This window comes from Pongo pygmaeus, chromosome 3 (assembly GCF_028885625.2).
Source record: "Pongo pygmaeus isolate AG05252 chromosome 3, NHGRI_mPonPyg2-v2.0_pri, whole genome shotgun sequence".
NCBI lineage: Eukaryota > Metazoa > Chordata > Mammalia > Primates > Hominidae > Pongo > Pongo pygmaeus.
In genome coordinates, this window is record NC_072376.2 from 115,733,504 (window position 1) to 115,755,241 (window position 21,738).

Here is a 21,738-nt window from a genome sequence, read left to right on the forward strand (position 1 = left end):
CAATCACCCGGGTTTCCCAGTTAAACTCATAAGACTCATTTTCAACATCTTCTCCTGCCAACTCTGATTGGGTAACCAAAAAGATGATGTTACATGCCTCAAGACTTCCTTGTCGGCCGGACATGGTGGCTCATGCCTGTAATCCCAGCACTTTGGGAGGCTGACGTGGGCGGATAACAAGGTCAGGAGTTCGAGACCATCCTGGCTAACACAGTGAAAACCCGTCTCTACTAAAAGTACAAAAAATTAGCTGGGCGTGGTGGCAGGTGCCTGAAGTCCCAGCTACTTGGGAGGCTGAGGCAGGAGAATGGCGTAAATCTGGGAGGCAGAGCTTGCAGTGAGCCAAGATCGCACCACTGCACTCCAGCCTGGGCAACAGAGCAAGACTCCGTCTCAAAAAAAAAAGACTCCCTTGTCAAGCATATTTAGATATTTGGCTTCAAGAGACAATAATTTCAATGCCAAATGTCTCATGGACTTCATGAATAATTCTAGATGTCTGATTACCAGGATTTGTGGAAGAATTACCAGGGCATGAAGGGCAATCTACTGAGGTAGGGCAGATACCAGCTTACTTATTCCTCAACTTCCACCATTCCTTAACCTCTTATAATCTGGTCTCTTCCTTAACTACCCAGTTGAAACTGTTCTGACAATGATCACTAATGAGTTCTATTATCACCACATTGAGAGAATATCTTCAGTCCATATTCTGACTCTCTGAAGTATTTGCCACTCATAACTTCATCTTTGACATAGTCTTCTCCACTGATTTGGGTAGCAGTACTTTTGCTAGGTTCTCTCTTGTATCTTTGACTTTTCCAACCTTGAACCCATGTGTTGCTCCCTTTTCTGCTACTGCATCTTAGACATTTATCTTTTCGAGAGTTCTGTTTTTATCCCAAGGCTCTTATTCTTCATTATGCTTTCTGGATGATCTTACAAATGTATTATCTATCACCTATATGCTGATCAGTCTTAAATGTTAGTCCTTATTTTTCTCCTGCCAAACCTCAAACTCAAATCTAAATGTCTACTTGGTTTCTCTTCTTGGATGTTCCATCATAGGTATTTCAGCCCCCAAACATCTCAAATTAAACAATCTCCTGCCTCATCTACCTTGTTTCTCTTTCTTTTTTATTTTTGAATCTCAGTTAATGGTACCACTATCCACAAACCTGACTAAGCCCAAATCCAAGAACTCCATCTAAACTTCTCTCCCTTATGTCCACTATCAATTATGTGGACCTACTATTTTAAGCTGCTAAATATTTCTTTAATCTCGTTTGTCCTCTCCAGCCCTATGAAACCTTCCCTAGTAGTACAGTCACATATAATATCTCATCTGGACCACTGTAACTGCCTCTTATTGCTTTCTGCCACTAGGCTTATCTCCCTCAAACTCATTTCTTCTTTATTCTTTAGTTTAGTACCTAAATGGTAATCAGATCCTGTTAACACCACCACTTAAAATAATAGTCTAATGATTCCCCATCGACAAAAAGAACTCCAAGCTTTGTTATTGAGTTTGGCTTCTACTACAGTTTCGTCTTCTATAATTTTATTTAGTATGTCATATAACTTGCATACACTTCTATCATTGCACTTAATACCTGTTTATATGTCTGTCTCACCCCAGACTATGAGATCTTTGAGATGTTAGCTCACATCTGCCTCCTGAGCATCCTGACATAATGTCTAGGCCCACAGGCAGAGTTCAGGTGTTGCTGATATCCTACATATTACTATGCTCAGACCCATATAATCTTTAATTTGGTAGTAAGAATACTAAATAGCAAATATGCCAGCACCCGAAGCAGGACTTAAATACATTCATGTTGGTAACTGAAATATTTACAAGGATGTTACTAAAAAAGATGGTACCTTCAGTTTCTTCATGATTCTGTGGAATTCCATGGAACATCTCTGGTTTGCAGTAAAAAGTTTTTCAATGTGTTTGGTTTGTAAATAGGGAAGTGAGAGGTTTGCTTTAATGCTCATTGAAAGCTCTTTTTGGATTTCAATTTCCTTCTCCAAGTCAAGAGACAATCTATTCAAGCACTCATAATGATCATCCATCTCTGAGTATCTCTTCAAAAGCTCCTAAAGGAGATGAGAATTCACTCAATTTATAACAATTCATTCTAATATAACAATAAGTAGTTACAACTCTAGAACTGTAACAAAACTTATGCTTTAACATTTTCTGTAGGAGAGAAATAAAGACCTTTGTGTCTAAAAACAAAAGGAAACTCTTGTTGTCATTTTGGATTACAGAAATAATAGATAATTATTATGGCAATTTAAAAAATTTAAGCAAATATAACAAAGAAAGCCAGGACCAACCATTCTTAACATTTTGATGCATTTTTTTAGTTTTTTGAATATCCATGATATGAATCAACATTGACAAAGTCTGATGAGAAATTTGAGTAAATTCAATTAAGTATGTATTGTAGTTCACGGTTGAGTGTTGGTTTATGTTTATAGTAGGCAGTCTGAGTTAGCAGATAAAACAAGTGATTAAGAATCAAACCACCTATTTGTCAGCTTGGTATAGATACTTCACACAATCTTACTATCTGCCTACAATCTGTTTTCTAACCCTTTATCAGAGGTAGAGTTCAGGTTCCAGCTCTGCCACTTCTTGACTGGGGAAGTCACTGAGCCATTTTCACAACAACAGGAAGACTACAGTAATTACCACAAAGTTTTCTGGGGTCAAGTAAAATATATGATCTATACCTATATACCTATGTAATCTATAAAACAGACACAGTCATTTAACTTGAAGGAGACAAAATTATGTTTATAAAAATGCTTCTATAACCCAAGTTTTGAACTAAGTCAGATACAAGTCTGACTTAGTTTAAAATTCTGATTCTAACAATTTACTAGCTGTGTAACCTTGGGCAACTGCTAAACTTCCTTTCTGAGCCACAGTTTCCTTGTTTATGAATGGAGCAATAAAGCCTATATCATGAGGTAAAGCACCCAGTATGGTACCTGGCATACAGTAGACATGCAATAAACCTGGACCCATAGACTCAAGTGACTTGAGGCTATGCAGGTGACACACTGGTCAGAGCACAGGTAGAGAAACATGTAAAATTCAAGTTACTGTAATCATGTAGTAGGCAACATGTTTAGTTCAGGGTGCTAAACAATAAAACAAGGGCGTTCTCACAAGAATGAGCCCTTTATTTTTAATGATTTAAGAAAAGCTAGATGTTAATCAATCTGGAATGCTGGAGAGGGGATTCCTGTTTTTGGTTTTAGGATGAATCAACTACGGTATATAGCAGCATATTGAACACTGACTTATGTCAGGAATGTGCTAAATGATGTAGTCATAAACAAAACAAAAATGTCCTTAGAGATCTTGCATTCCAACAGGTATGACCGTAAATCCTGTTGGCTTTCCCTTCAATGTATATTCAGAATCCCTACACTTCTCACTACCTCTATTGCTCCCTCTCTGGGCCAGGCCAGGATGATCTCCGCCTGGGTGATTGAAATTAGTCTTTATAATGGTCTTCCTGCTTCCACTCTATTTTCAATAGAACGATTAAGAGTCATCCCTTTAAAATGTAAGTTAGATTATGTTTCACTTGCAGTAAAAATTCACCAATGGATCTCCACCTCACTTAATAAAACTCAGTCTTTTTTCATGTCCCACAGCTTGCCTCTTCCCTGTTAACTCTCTGACCTCATTCATTAGCAGCTTGCCCTGTTTTCGATATTCCTTGAACCACCACAGTCTTCTGCCTCAGGAACTTTGTACTCGCTGTTCCCTTTGCCTATAATGGTCTTTTTAGACATCTGTATGGCCTGACCCTTTACGTCGTTCAGGTATTTGCTCAAGTATCACTTTTCTGGTGAGGACTTAAATTCACAAGCTCCCACTGTTGTTTGTGTATGTGTGTATATATGCATTACACCCACACACCTGTACTAGATTACAATGTTTAGAAAAATACTGAATACTATCTATTCATTCCAGAGGTTCCTTCAATTCCACTTCAGGTTTCGGTAAGCCTTTGGAAGAGAACCAATAATCATTTGTAGTTTTAACAGAGGGGACTTACTTTTATTCTAGAGCACTTTTCTCTCAGGCTTTCTGTAAGGTGCTGTTGTCCATCACTTAGTAACCTTTCTTCAGGTTTTACTTGGTGGTTCTGTTGGTCCTGCTTTGATAAAAAGAAAATAAACAGGGCTTTTGTCATGACTATATTCACATATAATGTCTAATCGCACACTTCTAAATTACATGACATTTCAATAATGGAATTAAATATTATACTTGTAACTCAAAAGCAACGTTAAAATGATCAGAAAATGAATAATAGTATCAGTAAGTTTTATAGGGAGTGACCTCAACTCATTGGGAAAAAAGTAGAAAAATCATCTAATTTTTGGAGATACGATTTGTTTTTCATAGCTACAAATTAGGTTTTAGGGCCAGGCACGGTAGCTCACGCCTGTAATCCTAGCACTTTAGGAGCTCAAGGCAGGAGGATCACTTGAGCTCAGGAGCTCAAAACCAGCCTCGGCAACATAGTGAGACCCTGTCTCTATAAAAAATAAATAAATAAATAAATAAATAAACAACCAGGGAAACAACTAAATTAGATTTTAATTTCTGATTCCTACTCTTCCAAATCTCTGCATTATTCACTTGTAGTTTTAACAGTGGCACTTGCTTTTATCCTAATGCACTTTATTGCCGCCAACCAAATATACTGGCAAAACCACCTGTACTGTCTATGGTGTTTCAAACCCTAGTCATATATTCTTCCCAGCACCTTGGAAAAGTTCATATCCTGTGTACATTTTGCATTTCTGATTAAAAAGTATAAAGTGAAACAAAAACATTTTCTCCCACTTATCTTGTTCACTACAGTACCTAGAAGAATATTTGTTGAATGAATTAAATCTCTATAAATTTAGTTAAGGCCCACATAAAGAAATATGAGAATAAAAAAGATTTTTACAGATTTTAATAAACTTGTCTGAACTTTGTTACTTTCAAAAAGAGGATTTAATTAGATATTTTAAGATATATGATTCTGAATATTTATAAATAGTCATACCAGAGGAACTTAATTTTTATATTTATCTTGCCTTTTTTCCTTTTAACTTCACCAATAAGAGCCCAACTCTAGAACTCCAGCATGTATAGGTAGAGAAATGGGAATATTTGCTCTCTTACAAATCTAATCCTTCAAATATTTCTCCATTTAGAATAATGCTATCTCTTGATTTAAAAAAACTTTAAAACGTTATATTAAGGGAAATAGTCTGCTTTAACACAGTTTATAAAAATAAAGAATTAAATGTTATTTTCTGAAAATATTTTTGCTTCTTTTAAAACTGTTTTCTATTGTGTGAAAATTATAGTAACCATTTCCCACTGTCCTTTACTGTTCATAGAAATTTCCAGAGAAAGAAATAAAAATATTGTAATTCTTTTCAAAAAAGCTTAATTCTTATTAATAGTTACTACACAAGGGAAGATTCTGAACTCACTCTAGCTATCATTTCCCTTAAGGTTGCTATGAATTGGTCCCTTTCCATTTTGAGAGATTCTTTTATCCTCCTTAGCTCATCTCTTTCTTTAGCTACAATTCTTATTTCTTCAAGGCTTTCATGAAGTTTCTTAGTCAACTGGAAGTTATCCATTCTCACACTTTGCATAGATAAGTTTTGGGCCTCAAATTGCTTCTTCAACTGTTCCATTTCATTAATTTTTTTATGACTCATATTGACATCTTCTTTCACTCTAAGCAGTTGAAGTTCTTTTTTCAGAAGTTCTTGGATCTTGAGATAATTGTAAAACAAGTTAGAATGTAAGCAGTTTCTCCAAGGAAGGCAAATAGTGTCTACTTGTGTTCTATATGCACATATCTATCTACATATCTGTATCTATATCTTTTTAATTCCACAAATAATTTTGGACACAGTTACTTCCAAAAGAAGAACAAAACAACACATACCTTTTTCTGTAATTCATCTTTTGATTTATCTAAATCCTTTTGAATGTTTGAAATTTGAATTGTCTTTTCTGAAAATTTTTCTCTAAGTTTATCAACAGTTTCTTTGTGTTCTTTTGATAGCATACGAGCAGTTTTTAGTTCCTGTTGTATTTCCAGATCCTTTACGGTTAGAAGAAATCAAGAAATGTAATGATATAAAGGCACATTACCTTTACTTAATGATTGAGTTTAAACAAAATCTTAAAAACTATACACACACAGTTAAAAACAACCATTATACAACCTCCCAAATTGGAAGAGAAAAGCAAAATTTTCTGCTGGTAGCCTCCCCCATAGCCTTCTCCTTTCACACCACTTGGACATCTTTCTAAATCAATATCACATAAAGAATAGCCCATTCTTATGCTTAGTTTTCCATTATACAGATAGTGCCTTATTGGTGGACACTTAGATTACTTCTAGGTTTTAGTCACCAGACACAATGCTGCAGTGAACACTGTATTTTTGCCCAAATACGTGAATATAATGGTAGGGTAAAGAGAGAACACAACTCACTCTAGCTTTGGTTTCTTGCAGGCTTTCCTTGAGTTGGTCTCTCTCCAGTTTGAGCGTCTCCTCTACTCTTCTTAGATTGTCTCTTTCTTTCATTACAGATTTCATTTCTTCAAGGTTTTCATGAAGTTTCTGAGCCAAATTTAAATTCTCCATTTCTATTTTACTCAGAGTTAAGCTTTGGTCTTTTATTTGTTTCTTTAGTTGCTCCATTTCAGACACTTTTTTCTGTGTCTCATTGACATCTTTTTTTAACTTACAAAGTTGATGTTCATTTGCCTTAAGTTCTTGAATCTTAAGATAATCATAAATAATATGTTAGGTGGCTTTTTAGGGACAGATAAATAATAGTTTCTAAATTGATTAAGACAACTGTCTACCCATGTTACTCTCACTGATATCCTGCACAATTCCACATAGAATTTTACTTTCTTTTGAGGTATAACATATATAAAGCATGCTCATCTTCAATGTATAACTTAATTATTCTTGACACAGGTATAAATCTATGAAACTACAACCCAGATTAAAACAGAGAATATTTCTAGCACTTCATAAAGTTTCTGTGTGCTTCTTCCTAGAGACAGCCACTATTCTGACCTTTATCATCCTGATTCAGTTTTGCCTGCTTTTGAACTTATATATCACAATGTATGTATCCATTTTCCTGCTGATGGACATTTGAGTTTTCAGTTTTTTGTTATTTTGAATAAGGCTGCCATAAACATTCTTGTGTCTTTTTATAGAAGTATGTACGTACTCTTTTCTCTTAAGTACATACCCAAGAAGTGGAAATGTTGGGCCTCAGGCAGGCTACGTCCAGCATTAGTAAATACTGCCAAGGTGTTTTCCAATGTGGTTGAACCATTTTATATCCCCAACAATTTTAGGCACAAACAAATTAGATATCCAATCAAACAATCCCCCCATAAAAATACCTTTTCTTGTAATTTAGCATTTGAATTTTCTAAATCTTTTTGCATATTTGATATTTTATCTGTCTTCTCAGAAACAATTCCTCTGAGTTTGTCAATAGTTTCCTGGTGCTCTTTCAGATGCATGTGAGCAATTCTTAGTTCCTCTTGTTTTTTCAGATCCTTTATCATTAGAGAAATTTTAAAAACAGTGACATATCTTAATATTAGTTTTTTAAAAATAAAGTGATATATTTTCTTAGTAAAAATAATAACAGTGTTACTCTATATCTTTGCTGTTGTTTTTAAGGTACAGGCTTTTTCTTCCCTGTCCTCCTCTCTTCACACTCTACTTCTGCTTTCCAGAGGCAAACACATTACACATATATTACTTTTTTTAAGTGTTGCATAGCATTTCGACATATTTTTCATATTTACTGTTTCCTTCTGAGGAACATTTAGATTGTTTCACATTTTTAATTAAAATCACTACAATAAATAACCTGTGGTATATGTATATGTTGTGTTTGTATATACACACACACTCCTTTAACAGTATATATGTAGGCTAAAGTCCATAAGGAAAATGCTAATTGCAAACTTGAACATTTTCAAGAATAGTACCAAATTATCTGCTTAAAAGGCTGTATCATTTCATTCTTGCCAACAGTAGTACTTGGTTCAAAGAAGGGTTCATTGCTGTAAGAACACAATACATTGAATTGCCAGGGAGAGGAATAAGCTTACTTTAGCTTCTATTTCTCTAAGGCCTTCCCTAAATTGGACTTGCTCCATTTTAAATATTTCCTCTACTCCTCTTAGGCCATCATTTTCCTTAGTAACAAATCTTACATCCTTAAGGTTTTCATGAAGCTTCTGAGTCAATCTTAATTTCTCTGTTTCTACACTTTCCAGAGTTACATTCCAGGCCTCTAGCTGCTTCTTTAACTGACCTGTTTGATACATAGTTTCCCTAAGATCATTTTTTACTTTAAGAAGTTGAGGTTGGGCCTGGTGGCTCATGCCTGTAATCCCAGCACTTTGGGAGGCCGAGGCCGGTGGATCATGAGGTCAGGAGGTCAAGACCATCCTGGCCAACATGGTGAAACCCCCTCTCTACTAAAAATACAAAAATTAGCTGGGTGTGATGACATGCATCCGTAATCCTAGCTACTTGGGAGACTTGAGGCAGGAGAATCACTTGAACCCGGGAGGCAGAGATTGCAGTGAGCCGAGATCATGCCGTTGCACTCCAGGTGACAGAGTGAGACTCTGTCTCCCAAAAAAAAAAAAAAAAAAGAATTTGATGTTCTTTCTCCTGAAGTTCCTGGATCTTGAGATAATCATACAATAAGTTAGGATATCAGTAGATATAAAAAGATCAATGATAATTTCTAAATTGAGTAGGCAAGTAAGTCTTCACTTGCCTTCAATTTTAGGGTAATTCATATCTTGTTTCATTACACAAAAAGATTTGATTCAAACTCTCAGTAACTAACTTAAAAATAAAATACCTGTGCTTTTAAGGCATCATTTGAGTGTTCTAAGTCCTTTTGCATATTTGATATTTCATTTGTTTTCTCTGAAACAATCCCTCTTAGTTTATCAATAGTTTCTTGGTGCTCCTTCAGATGCATGTGAACAATTTTTAGTTCCTCTTGTTTTTCTAGGTCCTTTATCAATAGAAAAATAAAAATAATACATTGAGAGTAGTACCATCCACACGCTATAGAAAGGTATAGGGCAGGAGGTAAAAATCTTCCACCCTCTTCTGAGGCCTCCTAGTTCTCACCCTCTAAGCTACTTTTAGATGTCAATACATTCTAGATACATTATTCCTGAACTTACCCTGTTCCCTAACAGGACACTTCACCCTTCAGATCAGCACTATAGCTCTACCACATTTTTTATTTGTAGCATAGAATTCCATGATGTGAATGTGCTGCACTTATTTAACCAGTCCCTTACCAATGGATGGTTAGAATTTTCCCTGTTTTTGTTTGTGTTGTTTCATTATTGCAACTTGTTGCAAAGAATATCCGACAAATATCTTTATACAGTTGTGCAAATGTGTGGAGGATAGTTACAACTGGACTTGTGGATCAACGAATAAACCCTTTGAAAAATTTGGAAGGTATTACCAAATATACCCTCACCAACTTTCCTCAATATTGGACCAATTTTATCTTATTTTTTTATATTTTATTTTTTGAGATGGGATCTTGCTCTGTCGCCCAGGCTGGAGTGCAGTGGTGCGATCTTGGTTCACTGCAACCTCCGCCTCCTGGGTTCATGCCATTCTCCTGCCTCAGCCTCCTGAGTAGCTGGGACTACAGGCCCCCGCCACCACGACCGGCTAATTTTTTACATTTTTAGTAGAGATGGGGTTTCACCATGTTAGCCAGGATGGTCTCGATCTCCTGACCTCGTGATCTGCCCGCCTTGGCCTCCCAAAGTGCTGGGATTACAGGCTTGAGCCACCACGCCCGGCCTGGACCAATTTTATACTCCCACCAACCCTATGGCAGATTTTTCTCTTAGGACTCAATGTCATAGTTACTACAGGTGTAGAGAGATGGTAACTCACTCTAGTTACAGTTTCTCTAAGGTTTTCCTTGAGCTGGTCTCTCTCTACTTTGAGAGTCTCCTCCACACTCCTAAGGTCATCTCTTTCTTTTGTTACAGATCTCATTTCTTCAAGGTTTTCATGTAGTATCTGAGTCAACCTTATATTCTCCATTTCTATGTTTTCCAGGTTTAACTTCTGGGTCTCAAATTGCTCCTTCAAGTGTTCTATTTCACACATTTTTTCCTGAGTCTCATTGACAGCTGTCATCTTAAGAAACTGATATTCTTTTTCTTGAGATTCTTTCATCTGAGAAAATTATAAAATTACAACATAGGCAGAATTTTTTTAGGAAAAGGAAGAGTTGTTCCTAAAATAAGGCAATCATTTTTACATTGTAATCTAATGTATGTACTACTTTCTTTCATAAGGGATATGAGTAACAATAATTAGATGTCATTTTCCAATTTAACAAAACAAGTCCCACTTTTTCCTGTAATTCACCATCAGAATTTCCTAAATCCCAATGAATATTTGCTCCTTGAGCTGTCTTCTCTCAAATATTCTGTCTACTAACAGTTTATTGGTACTAAGTTGAATATAAGCAGTTTTTGATTCCTCTTTTATTTCTGGTCCCTTTATGATTAGAGGGAAATTAATAAAACTTAACATGAACACCGTCATTATCACCTTAACGCTATTTCTGTATCCAAAAAAAAACTAAGATGGGAACTTACTTTAGCTACCATTTCTTTAGTGTTTTCTTTCAGTTGGTCTCTCTCTATCTGAAGGGTCTCCTGTACTCTTTTCATTTCCTCTTTTTCCTTAATCATAATTTGTATTTCTTCTTGACTTTCTTGAAGTCTGTTAGTCAACTCGAGCATCTTACTTTCTATATTTTGTAGTGCTGAGTCCTTGGCTTTGCGATGCTCATTGAATTGTTTCAGTTCGGTCACTTTTTCCTGAACCTCACTAATTCGTTTTATATTAAGTTGTTCCTCTTTCTCATAAATCTCTTGGATCTTAAACATAATTATAAAATAAGTTAATAGTCATAAAAATATGTAAACACACACAAACACACACACACACAAAACTTAAGAGGAAAAGGTTGCTTCCCAAAACAATTAAGCATGCTAAATAGTAGTCTTCATAATCCAGTTAGCTACTCCAAACCCACCCATTTCCTCCCACTGTTTCTTCATCCCCCATTTACCTTGTTCTGTAATTTATCATTGATTGCTTCTAATTGTTTTTGAATGGTTGATATTTCAGTTTCCTTCTCTGAAAGATTCACTCTTAACCCATTAATAGTTTCCTCTTGTTCTTTCAGGCAACAATGAGCAACTTTAAGTTCCTCTTCAGTTTCCAGGTGCTTTATTATTAGAGGAAATTCCAATAAATTTATAGAAACATTATAACTATTATGCTGTAATTAACTCCCCTTTCTAAATATTTAGGGTTTATAAAAATATTTGGTTACAAAATATTTTTTAAAAACATGGTGAAAAGATGAAACCTACTTTAGCTACAATTTCTTTTATGTTTTCTTTGAGCTGGTCACTTTCAGATTGAAGAACTTCTTGCAACCTCTGTAGGTCATCTTTCTCCTTAGCTACAGATTTCATTTCATCATGACTTTCTTGAAGTCTTTTGGACAATCTGAGCATTTCTATTTCTATCCTTAGTAGTGCTGAATCTTTGGGTTTGAATTGCTCCATCTCACTCATGATTTTGGTAGTCTCATTGTCTTTTTCTTTCATATTTAAGGACTGTTCTTGTTTGCTTTGAGACTCCTGGATCTTAAGAGAATCATAAAACAGTACAGTTGATATCCAGAGATATTGTGTTTTAGGGGAAAATAAATCAGGATGCTTTCTAAAACAATTAAGGCAGGATTCAATGCCTCATTTACAGAGCAATCTCTCCATTCTCCCACTCTTCCATTATTCAGGCATTTAACGCTTTTTAAAAATTGAGGTCTCACTGTGTTGTCAGCATCTTATTCGAGGCTGGAGACAAAATGATGAGACTTACAGGATCTCTCTCTTTTTGAGACTTATACTTCAAGGACAAAGATAGATATGATGTTGAATCTTACCAAATAGAGATGCTGGCTTCTCCTAGGGCCCATGTGTCAAATATAATCTATTGTGAATGATAGGAAGGGCTTCCTAGAGGAGAAAGCTTTAACTGAGATCTGAAGGATGAGAGCATTAGTTAGGCAAAAAGGAATATGGAGGTACTGCAGGTAGAGAGACCTGAGAATCTGAAAGCCATGAGCTGAGGAAGAGAGTTGCTGGAGAACAAAGAATAGGAAGAAGAGTGAATTGAAATAAGACCAGCAAGATCTGCACCTAGGGCCTCATAGGCCACATAAAGGATCCTGGTCTTTATTTAAAAAGTAGCAATAAGATATTAAAAGAATGTAAGAAAAGATCACTTAGGCTTAGTATAGAAACTGGATTAGAGAAGTGTAAGAATGAGTGTGGCAAGACCAGTTAGGAGGCTACTGCAGATAGCCAGGGAAAGAAATGATGTTGACTTGGATTAGGGTGGTGGCAGTGTGGAGAGAAAAGCAGGATGATTTTTAAAATACACATTCAAATCAATAAGATTTGGTGACTGGATTACAGAATAAGCAGAGAAGGAGGCATATTAGTAGGGATAGCTCCCAGATTTCTGACTAAAACAATGAGAAAGCACAGTAGTGCTTTATGAAACATTAAAGGAACAGGTTTAAAGAAGAAAATAAAACAATCTCATATTTGGTTTCACCCTTTCTTGTAATTTAGAATTATTTTTTCTAAATTATTTTTTGAATATTTAAGAAAACAGTTCTTTTCTCTGAAACATCTCTCTGTTTCAATAGCTTCTTGGTATTCAAGAGCAATTTTTAATTGTTCTGTTTCTAGTCATTTCATGATTAAGAGACATTAAAAAAACTGGTAACATAATTATAATACAAACATAACTATAACATAAACACAAACCTTGATTCTTATAAGACACTTATTAAAATGGGAGGAAAATACGAAACTTACTTTAGCCAAAGTTTCTCTAATGTGTTCTTTCAGCTGGTCATGTTTAACTTCAAGGGCTTCTTTTATCGTTTTAAGGTTGTCTCTTTCCTTGGTTAGAGATTTTATCTCTTCCTGACTTTCTTGAAATTTGTCATTCAACCTGAGCCTTTCCATTTCTATTCTTGCCAGTGTTGTTGAGTCCTTGGTTGTGGACTGTTCTGTTAATAACTCCAGTTCATTCATTGTTTCCTGAGTCTCACTGACTTCTTTCACATTAGGAAGTAACTCTTGTTCCTTATGAAGCACTGGGATCTTAGGACATTCATAAAATACCAACGTTACTATCGGGAGATTATGATCATAATTTTTTTTTTTTTTTTGAGACGGCATCTCACTCTGTTGCCCAGCTGGGAGTGCAGTGGCGTGATCTCAGTTCACTGCAACCTCTGCCTCCTGGGTTCAAGAGATTCTCCTGTCTCAGTCTCCTGAGTAGCTGGGATTACAAGTGTGTGCTACCATGCCTGGCTAATTTTTGTATTTTTAGTAGAGACGGGGTTTCACAATGTTGGCCAGGCTGGTCTCAAACTCCTGACCTCAGGTGATCTGCCTGCCTTGGCCTCCCAAAGTGCTGGGATTACAGGTGTGAGCCACCGCATCCCGCTGGCTATTATCATAAATTTTTAAAGGGAAAAGATCAGGATACTTTTCACAGCAAGGAAAGTCATCTTGAACCCTCAGGCCCACCTTGGATCACAAACTCTTCATTATTCATTTTCCCTCGATTCCTGCTAAAGCTATTCTTGACTTTTCTGGGTCATATTCTATCATACTTTTCTTTCTTTCTAGCTTAGACCCAAAGTGAACCAATTATACTTTACTAGCAGTCTGTTTCATACTTCTTATTTCTTCACTAGTTTCCAAATGCTATAAGAGAAAAACCATAGCTGAGCAAACTATATCCCAATAAATGTATGATCTCCATTTTCAGATGGGCTCCAATGCTATGTCTCAATTTTTCTATGTGTATAGATTGATTTCTCTTTCCATGATAAATTAGTGGTACCATGTAATTTTGCATATTTCTGCATTTACCATATTGGAATTAAGGGATTTTCTTTCTAGTTTATAATGGGGGAAAGAACAATGTCTTATTTATATCTACAGTCTCAATGTCTGGCATGGAGTAGGCTTTTAATATAGGTTGGCCCAGTTATCCCAATGTTTCACTTTCTCCATAGTATTTGCCACTATTTAATGTTTTCTTGTTCATTTGATTGCTTATTTATCAGCTACTTTCTTTCACTACAAATGGATCAGAGGGATTTAGGGGTTTTGTCCACCTTGTTCTCATTGCATTTCTATAACCTAGGAGTGTGCCTGCCACATTAGACACTCGACAAATAGTTGCCCAGTCAATTAATGAACCACATCCTAGCTACTTCTTACTGCTTATCTTTCCTTCAAAGGAGAAAGGAAGGAAGAAGTGACAAAGGATGAAAGGAATAAAAGACATACCTCTTCTTGTAATTTGGTATGGGATTTTTCTAAGTCCTGAGTATTTATTATTTGAGCTGTCTTCTCAGATATGCTTCTTCTTAGTTCATCAATAGTTTCTTGGTGTTCCTTTAGGTGAATATGAGCAATTTTTAGTTCTTCTTTTGTTTGTAGGCCCTTGGCGAGTAAAATTTAAAGAATATTGTAACATTCTTCCAACATTGCTCCCCTCTTTCCAAGTGGCTCAGATTTTAAAAAGAAACACTTAATAGATGAAGGAAAAGGGTATAACTTACTGTAGCTTCAATTTCTCTTATATATCCTTTAAGTTGGTCTCTCTCTGTTTCAAATGACTCCTGTAATTCCTTTAGAACTTTTCTTTCTTTGGTTATAGATTTCATTTCCTCATAATTTTCATTAAGTTTCTGAGCCAACTCAAGCCTCTCTGTTTCCATATGTTCCAATGTCAATTCTTTGTTCTTTAATTCATTCTTTAAATTCTCCATTTCATTAATCTTTTTCTGCATCTCACTCATCTCTTCTTGTACATTAAGAAGTTGTTGCTGTTTTTCTTGGAGTTGCTGGCTCTTAAAATGCACAATTTTTATAATTACCATTTTACTTATATTCTCAAAATTCTTACATAAAATCATTAACAGCCTTGCCTCCTATCAGCACATAAATAGGTAAGTAGCATTAAAAGTAAACGAAACTCACAGGCATAAGTGTCTGCAGTGGATTGAATATTGTCCCACCCAAAATTCATGTCTCCCAGGAACCTCAGAATGTGAACTTATTTGGAAATAGAGTCTTTGCAGATGTAATTGGATTAGGATTGAGACATGATCCTACTAGAGTAGGTCTTCATTCCAATGAGTGTATTTATAAGAAACATAAAAGCACATGGAGAGGCACAGAGAAGGAGGTCATGTGAAGCAGTTACAAGCCAAGGAATGCGAAGGGTAGCTGAGAGACACTGGAAGCTAGGAAGAAGCAAGGAATGATTCTTCCTTAGAGCCCTCAGAGGGAATATGGTATTGCTGACACTTAAATTTGGACTTCTAGGACTCAGAACTGTAACAGAATATGTCTCTATTGTAAGCCATGAAGTTTACAGCAATTTGCTATGGCAGCCCTAGGAAACTGATACAGGCTGATTAAGGAGATAAAATAAACTGATTAAGGAGATAAGGGGAAGATGAGATAAAGTAAAAAAGCAAAGAGACTAGTTAAAGATACACATACAGCTACCAAATAACTATAATTCCTCATCCTCTTAAAACTTTTAGAGAATTTATTTTCACTTCCAATAAGATGCTTATGGGTGGCTCCCCCAAATACTGAGACATTAACCTTCACAAGCTGTTGATCTTACCTTTTTTATAGGAGTATGAAATAGACATGAGGTTTTAGTAAACTCAATTAGGTGAGATAGTGAAAGGGATCAGAATTAAAAGAAAACACATATTAAGAAAAAAACAGGCTGGGCATGATGGCTCACACCTGTAATCCTAGCACTTTGGGAGGCTGAGGCAGGAAGACTGCTTGAGCCCAGGAGTATCGAGACCAGCCTGGGCAACATAGTGAGACCTCGTTTCTACCAAAAATACAACAATTAGCTGGGTGTTGTGGCACAGCTAATTTAGTCTCAGCTACTTGGGAGGCTGAAGTGGGAGGACTGCCTGAACCCAGGGGGTTGAGGCTACAGTGAGCTGTGATCATACCACTGCACTCCAGCCTGGGTGACAGAGTGAGAGACCCTGTCTCAAAAAAAAAAGAGGAAAGAAAAAAGAAAAAATATTCCACAGAATAATAACAGAACCATACTATATTATCTATTATGCAAGTGGCACTGCCCTTAGCTTATATAGAAAGATCTCTATGGGTGCATTTTAGAATCTCTTGGGAACTACAGCTGTTACAGGGGTCTTAGCTCTTACACAAATATCCCAATAACAGCTAACTTCTATATAAGAAATGATTCGGGAAACTGCAAACATCTAAGAGATGGTAATAGTGATAAATCTTACATTTCAAAATGACTAATGCATCTCTGCAAGGAAAGAATCTTTGTTTTGTTGACTAATATATCTCAAGTGCCCAGAACAGTGCCTGGCCCATGACAGTGCTCAATAAATATGTGATGAACGAATACATCGTATGATTTGTTTAAATGATACAAAACCCTCTCTCACCTAAAGACTCTGGAATAATATAATCCTCACAAGGTATGTTAGTTTAGATCTCAGTGTAAGTTGAAACTGTCCAAAATACTAGCATTGAAATATGTTCATTTGGGAGGTATGTGCTATTTCTGGATTTAGGTCTACAGATATAAAAATTACCAAAAAAAAGTTTAGTTAGGAAAAATGGCCAGGGAAATAACTTTAAAAATTCACCTTTTCCTTTAGTTTTTCTTCAACTTCTGCCAGTCTGTCACAGGTCCTAGAAAGCTCTTCTTCTTTCTTTATGGTATGGTTCTTTTCTTGTGCAACTATCTCTTGTTGCTTTTTAAGTTCATCTCCAAGAAGTCTTAATTCTTCCTGGTTTTCAATGGTCTAGAAAGAAAAAAAAAAAGTTGAGATTAAAGTAAATATTAGCTAACATTTATGAAATCAGGTAAAACATCAGCATTTCTCTCAGTCTGCAAATGAAGAAATCAGGGAAAACTATATAGGAAAAGATAAATTTCAAAAAAGAAAGTCCTTAATTTAATAATATAAGATGCCAAGAATCTGCTTTTTATACTGTTTCTTTACTGCTCAATTTACATTCCTACCATGAGAATTAGAATTGGATTTAACATTCTATCATGAGAGCTTAGCTTATTTCTGCCTTTAAGCCAAAAGAGACTTTTTCTGAGCTATCATAGAGTAATAATGAGACTATAGCTATAGTTTTTTCAAACACTGGGATGGCTTTGGTTTTAGCACCGACCACTGCCAGCGAGCTCAAAATGGCAGCCACCCTCTGCTAGCATGACTTGGGCTGATCCTGGTTATTAGGCTCACACAGTGACATTCTCATGTATCAAGACCACAAAAACATAACAAGCCAGAGACTGAGAAGAAAATACGATTGTTTGTTTGTGTGCTTATTTACATTCTGCTCTTTTGATAAAGCAGACAATCCCCAAAACTTATAAAATTAAAACAATACAAATGGTCGCATTCTACTACGATCCACAGTGAACTTCTCCAAATATTTATTTAAACTTACACACATTATATCACCCCTAAACATAGAAAACCTAAGTGTGAAAATATTGGCAGACATCAACAACAAACAATTAAAAATAAAATTTAAAAATTATGACAGCAAAAAAAAAGAGAAACATATAGGAACAAATTTAATAAAATATTAAAAGACCTATACACTGAAAATCTACAACACACCTCTTTGAGAACAGATAAATTACAGAAGAAGATATACAATGGTCTATAAGCACAAGAAAAAATGTTCAACATCTTTAGTCATTAGGGAAAGGCAAATTAAAACAACAATCTGCACACCCATTAGAATGGCTAAAATTAAAAGCACCAATAAATATGAAGTGTTGATGAAGAAGGATGTTTGAGCCGCCAGAATTCTCTTAATTTGCTAATGTGAATGTAAAATGATGTAATTACTTTGGAAATCAGTCTAGCAAATTCTCATCAGGTTAAACATATTCTTCCCTGTGACACAGCAATTCCATTTAGATATTTACCTTAAGTAAATAAAGATACGTAAATAGAAAGAGTTGTACAAGAATGCTTACAGCAGTTTTATTCAAAATAGCCAAATACTGAAAGGAACCCAAATTTCCATCAATAGGAAAAAGAATTAAAAAATTATGGCATATTAACACAATGAACTGTTCCTTGGCAGTAAACGGGAGTGTAGAAAGTCAAACATAAGAGACTACATAGTGTATGACTTTATTTGTATAAAGCTCTAGAAGAGACAAATGATTTAAGGTGAACATATCAGGACTGATAATCTGGCGGGGAGGAGGTGATGAGGGTCTGTGATAGGGGTGTGAGGAAACTTTCTGGGGGTGATGGAAACATCTTCTGTCTTGACTGGGTGAAGAGGAAATGGGTAGAGACATTTGTTAAAAGTCGTCAGACCATACACTTCCACCAGATACATTTATTGTATATAAATTATACCTCAATAAAGTTGATAAAAATCTGAAACAAATGAAGACAAAAAGGTAATGCCAAGTATACAGTGCTAAATCCTACCATTTCAATATTTTCCTTTAGGTCAGTCTTCAATTGTTCCTTTTCTGCTATAACACTCTCTAACATTTGTTGGAGTTCATTTTTCTCCTGTATTAAAGAAAATATCTTCCTTTGTTGCTCAATTATCTCATTATCCTTAACATCTGCAGTTAGTGTTTGGGTATTTTTAGCTTCCAAATCCTGTTTTTTATCTATGCCAACCATCTAAAACATAAACACATTACAGAAGAATTTCTTAAGTAGTTAACAACAACTTTAAAAAATAATAAAAATAGCCAACACATCTATTATGTGCCAGGTACTATTCTCATATCTTAACACATTTAATCTTGACAGTTAACTTTATGAGGTAGGTATTATCATAATCCTCATTTGACAGATGAGGAAACTAAACTGGAGAGAGGTAAAGTCACTTGCCCAAGGTCACTCAGAGGTTTAGCCAGGTTTTGAATCCAAGTGATCTGGCTCCAAAGTTTGTGCTGTTATGTCTGTTCACTAATCAGAACAATATGGACAACTATAAATATTAATAATTGTCTTCACGTATGATAGGTTAACATGATTCTGCATGTTTACTTATTTCAATGACATTAATACATTAATTAAAGGATATCTGCCTTTAGTTTGTACATATCTTCCATAAATATTTTCTAAGTTTCATTCTAGTAGTAGTTTGTTTATTTACTACTAAAGGAGTAAGCAATCTTGAACTCTATCACTTTATCTATTTCCTCCTAAAAGCTGGGAATCATTCCCTGTCTCCCACTCCCTGCAAATCTTTATTTTCAGAGGCAGTCCTACTTACAAAAGGCTGCAGTTTTATTATATGTAGAGGGCTAAATAATTTTGATGGAGATCTATTTCATAAGGGTGAAATTCATCTTTTCTTAATATATGTATATTTTATATACTGCTTAAGAAAAAGTTATATAAATTCATTTATTCATAAATAAGTCACGACCAAATGTAACCTAATACATGAACCCATTGGCAAAGGGAGACAGAGACTGAAATTACTATTGCTGGTACAAATCTAGGGTATTATTATATAACATTACAGTAGTTCAGCAAACAGCTCCATATTGCCTACACAGGTATTTAAAAGCTTTTATAATAATCTATAATCACATTAGAAAACAACAGAAAAATAAAGGATAAAAATCATCCATTGTCACCAACTTCACACAACAAACTATTAGAATTCTGGTAAATTTACTTCTGGAGTTTTTTCCATTAAAAGTTTTTTTTTTTTTTTTTTTTAAACATAGCTATTATAATGAATTTATATGTGTGATTCTTTTTAGTTTTTATCTTTTCCACTTAGATCATATGTATTTTCACATGCTGTTATGTAACCTACAAATAATTTTTAGTAGCTGCTTGATTCTCTAGAGTACGTATAAACTGTACTTTATTTAGCAACCCCCTTATTGTTGGCAATATGCATGAGCTTCTAGAAGATAATGGTGAACACACAGCTAACTACATGAGAAATTAAGGTAGGGAACACATAGTCTTTTGGGACTAGTCTGTTAGATATTATAATTCAGAATCTCATATCTTTCAAATACAAAGCAGATTGAGACAAAATTTTCTGTAATGACAGCCAAGGTTTATTTCAAATCTGAACTCAGCCTAGAAGGTACTTCAACTACCACAGTTATGAATAAAATCTAATAGATCTAATTATTAAATAAAAAATTATTAGAACATGTGAAAAAGGAAAAAAAATTGTCCTTTATATAAGAATAAGCTTACTAATCATAAAATATTTTTGTTGAGATACATTAAAGATACTGCATTTCCAGAAACAGACACATCAAGTAGGACTAAAAATGAGCATTCCAAGGAGATTCATGATAGACCTGCTAGTGCAGCTCTCTGGTGCCCAGATGAACAGGGGAGCACCTGGAAATCCCCATTTCCACTCTCTTATTCCCATGGCAGATTCCAGCATAAGCATGATACAAGACCAAATTGATCTCAGCCTTCCATCCCAGACTTTAGGATCCCTGATGACAGAATGGCCTCAGAAAAGCCCCAGCTACATCCTTTTATCAACATGGATAAATGACTCCAGCATAAACTTCGTAACATAGGATCTTAGCTGTTCCCAGTGAGTATAACTCTACTCTTCCCTTCATCTTCTATTGTCTCTATAACTGCATTTTGGATTTGTTTAAAACAGTTATTGATTGCCATATATTATTGTCAAAAGTCTACTAAAAAAACTTTCCCATCATAAAAGTGGAAGTTATTATTTCTTTCTTTCTTTTTTTTAGACAGGGTCTCACTCTGTCGCCCAGGCTGGAGTGCTGCGGCATGATCTGGGCTCACTGCAGCCTCAATCTTCCTGGGCTCAGGTGATCCTCCTACCTCAGCCTCCTGAGTGGCTGAGACTACAGATGCGTTGCTACCACGCCTGGCTAATTTTTGTATTTTTTTGTAGAGACAGGGTTTCACCATGTTGCCCAGGCTGGTCTTGAACTCCTGGACTCAAGCAATCTGCCCACCTTGGCCTCTGAAAGTGCTAGGACTACAGGCATAAGCCATTGTATTGGGGGTAAATTTCAAATTGAGGTCAAATGCCTTTGGCCTATAGTTATTCCAAATTATAAATAAGCTGAGAACATAAGATACAGAAAAAGTGAGAGAGAAGAACTAAAGCATAAGGAGATGGAAATTAAAAAAAAAGTTCCATTTTCCAAGGCAGTATTTTTCCCCGGAGTAAATGGGGGAAAATGCAGCTCATTTTATAGAAGTAATATATAAATGTACAGATATTTATGTATATCAATTGGATCTTACTGAATTACTTTGAAATGTGTATTTGCTTTTATTTAATAATGTATTCTGTTAAAAATGCATGACTGTACAAACATCAGTTGCATTTCTGTACACTAACAATGAACGATCCAGAGAAGAAACTAAGACAATTTTATGTATAATAGCATCAAAAAAGAA

At 35.4% G+C, this 21,738-nt stretch overlaps 1 protein-coding gene across 11 annotated transcripts in view; it reads right to left on the reverse strand.

Moving 5' to 3' along the window:
* Positions 1 to 21,738, reverse strand: part of CENPE (centromere protein E) — a 98,078-nt gene that overhangs the window by 34,004 nt on the left and 42,336 nt on the right. For 3 of the 11 annotated variants that reach the window (XM_054485231.2, XM_054485227.2, XM_063663944.1), the window contains 15 exons: positions 18,775 to 18,978; positions 16,945 to 17,103; positions 14,842 to 15,132; positions 14,567 to 14,722; positions 13,073 to 13,363; positions 11,552 to 11,830; positions 11,245 to 11,403; positions 10,766 to 11,050; positions 10,050 to 10,337; positions 8,977 to 9,135; positions 7,487 to 7,645; positions 6,552 to 6,842; positions 5,997 to 6,155; positions 4,089 to 4,190; positions 1,885 to 2,103 (listed from right to left, as the gene is read on the reverse strand). In XM_054485231.2, the coding sequence (XP_054341206.1) occupies positions 1,885 to 2,103; positions 4,089 to 4,190; positions 5,997 to 6,155; positions 6,552 to 6,842; positions 7,487 to 7,645; positions 8,977 to 9,135; positions 10,050 to 10,337; positions 10,766 to 11,050; positions 11,245 to 11,403; positions 11,552 to 11,830; positions 13,073 to 13,363; positions 14,567 to 14,722; positions 14,842 to 15,132; positions 16,945 to 17,103; positions 18,775 to 18,978 (3,201 nt within the window). Of the gene's footprint in view, positions 1 to 1,884; positions 2,104 to 4,088; positions 4,191 to 5,529; positions 5,821 to 5,996; positions 6,156 to 6,551; positions 6,843 to 7,486; positions 7,646 to 8,976; positions 9,136 to 10,049; positions 10,338 to 10,765; positions 11,051 to 11,244; positions 11,404 to 11,551; positions 11,831 to 13,072; positions 13,364 to 14,566; positions 14,723 to 14,841; positions 15,133 to 16,944; positions 17,104 to 18,774; positions 18,979 to 21,738 lie in introns of all 11 variants that reach the window. The other 8 variants (XM_054485226.2, XM_054485230.2, XM_054485232.2 and 5 more) reach the window with 8 other exon arrangements.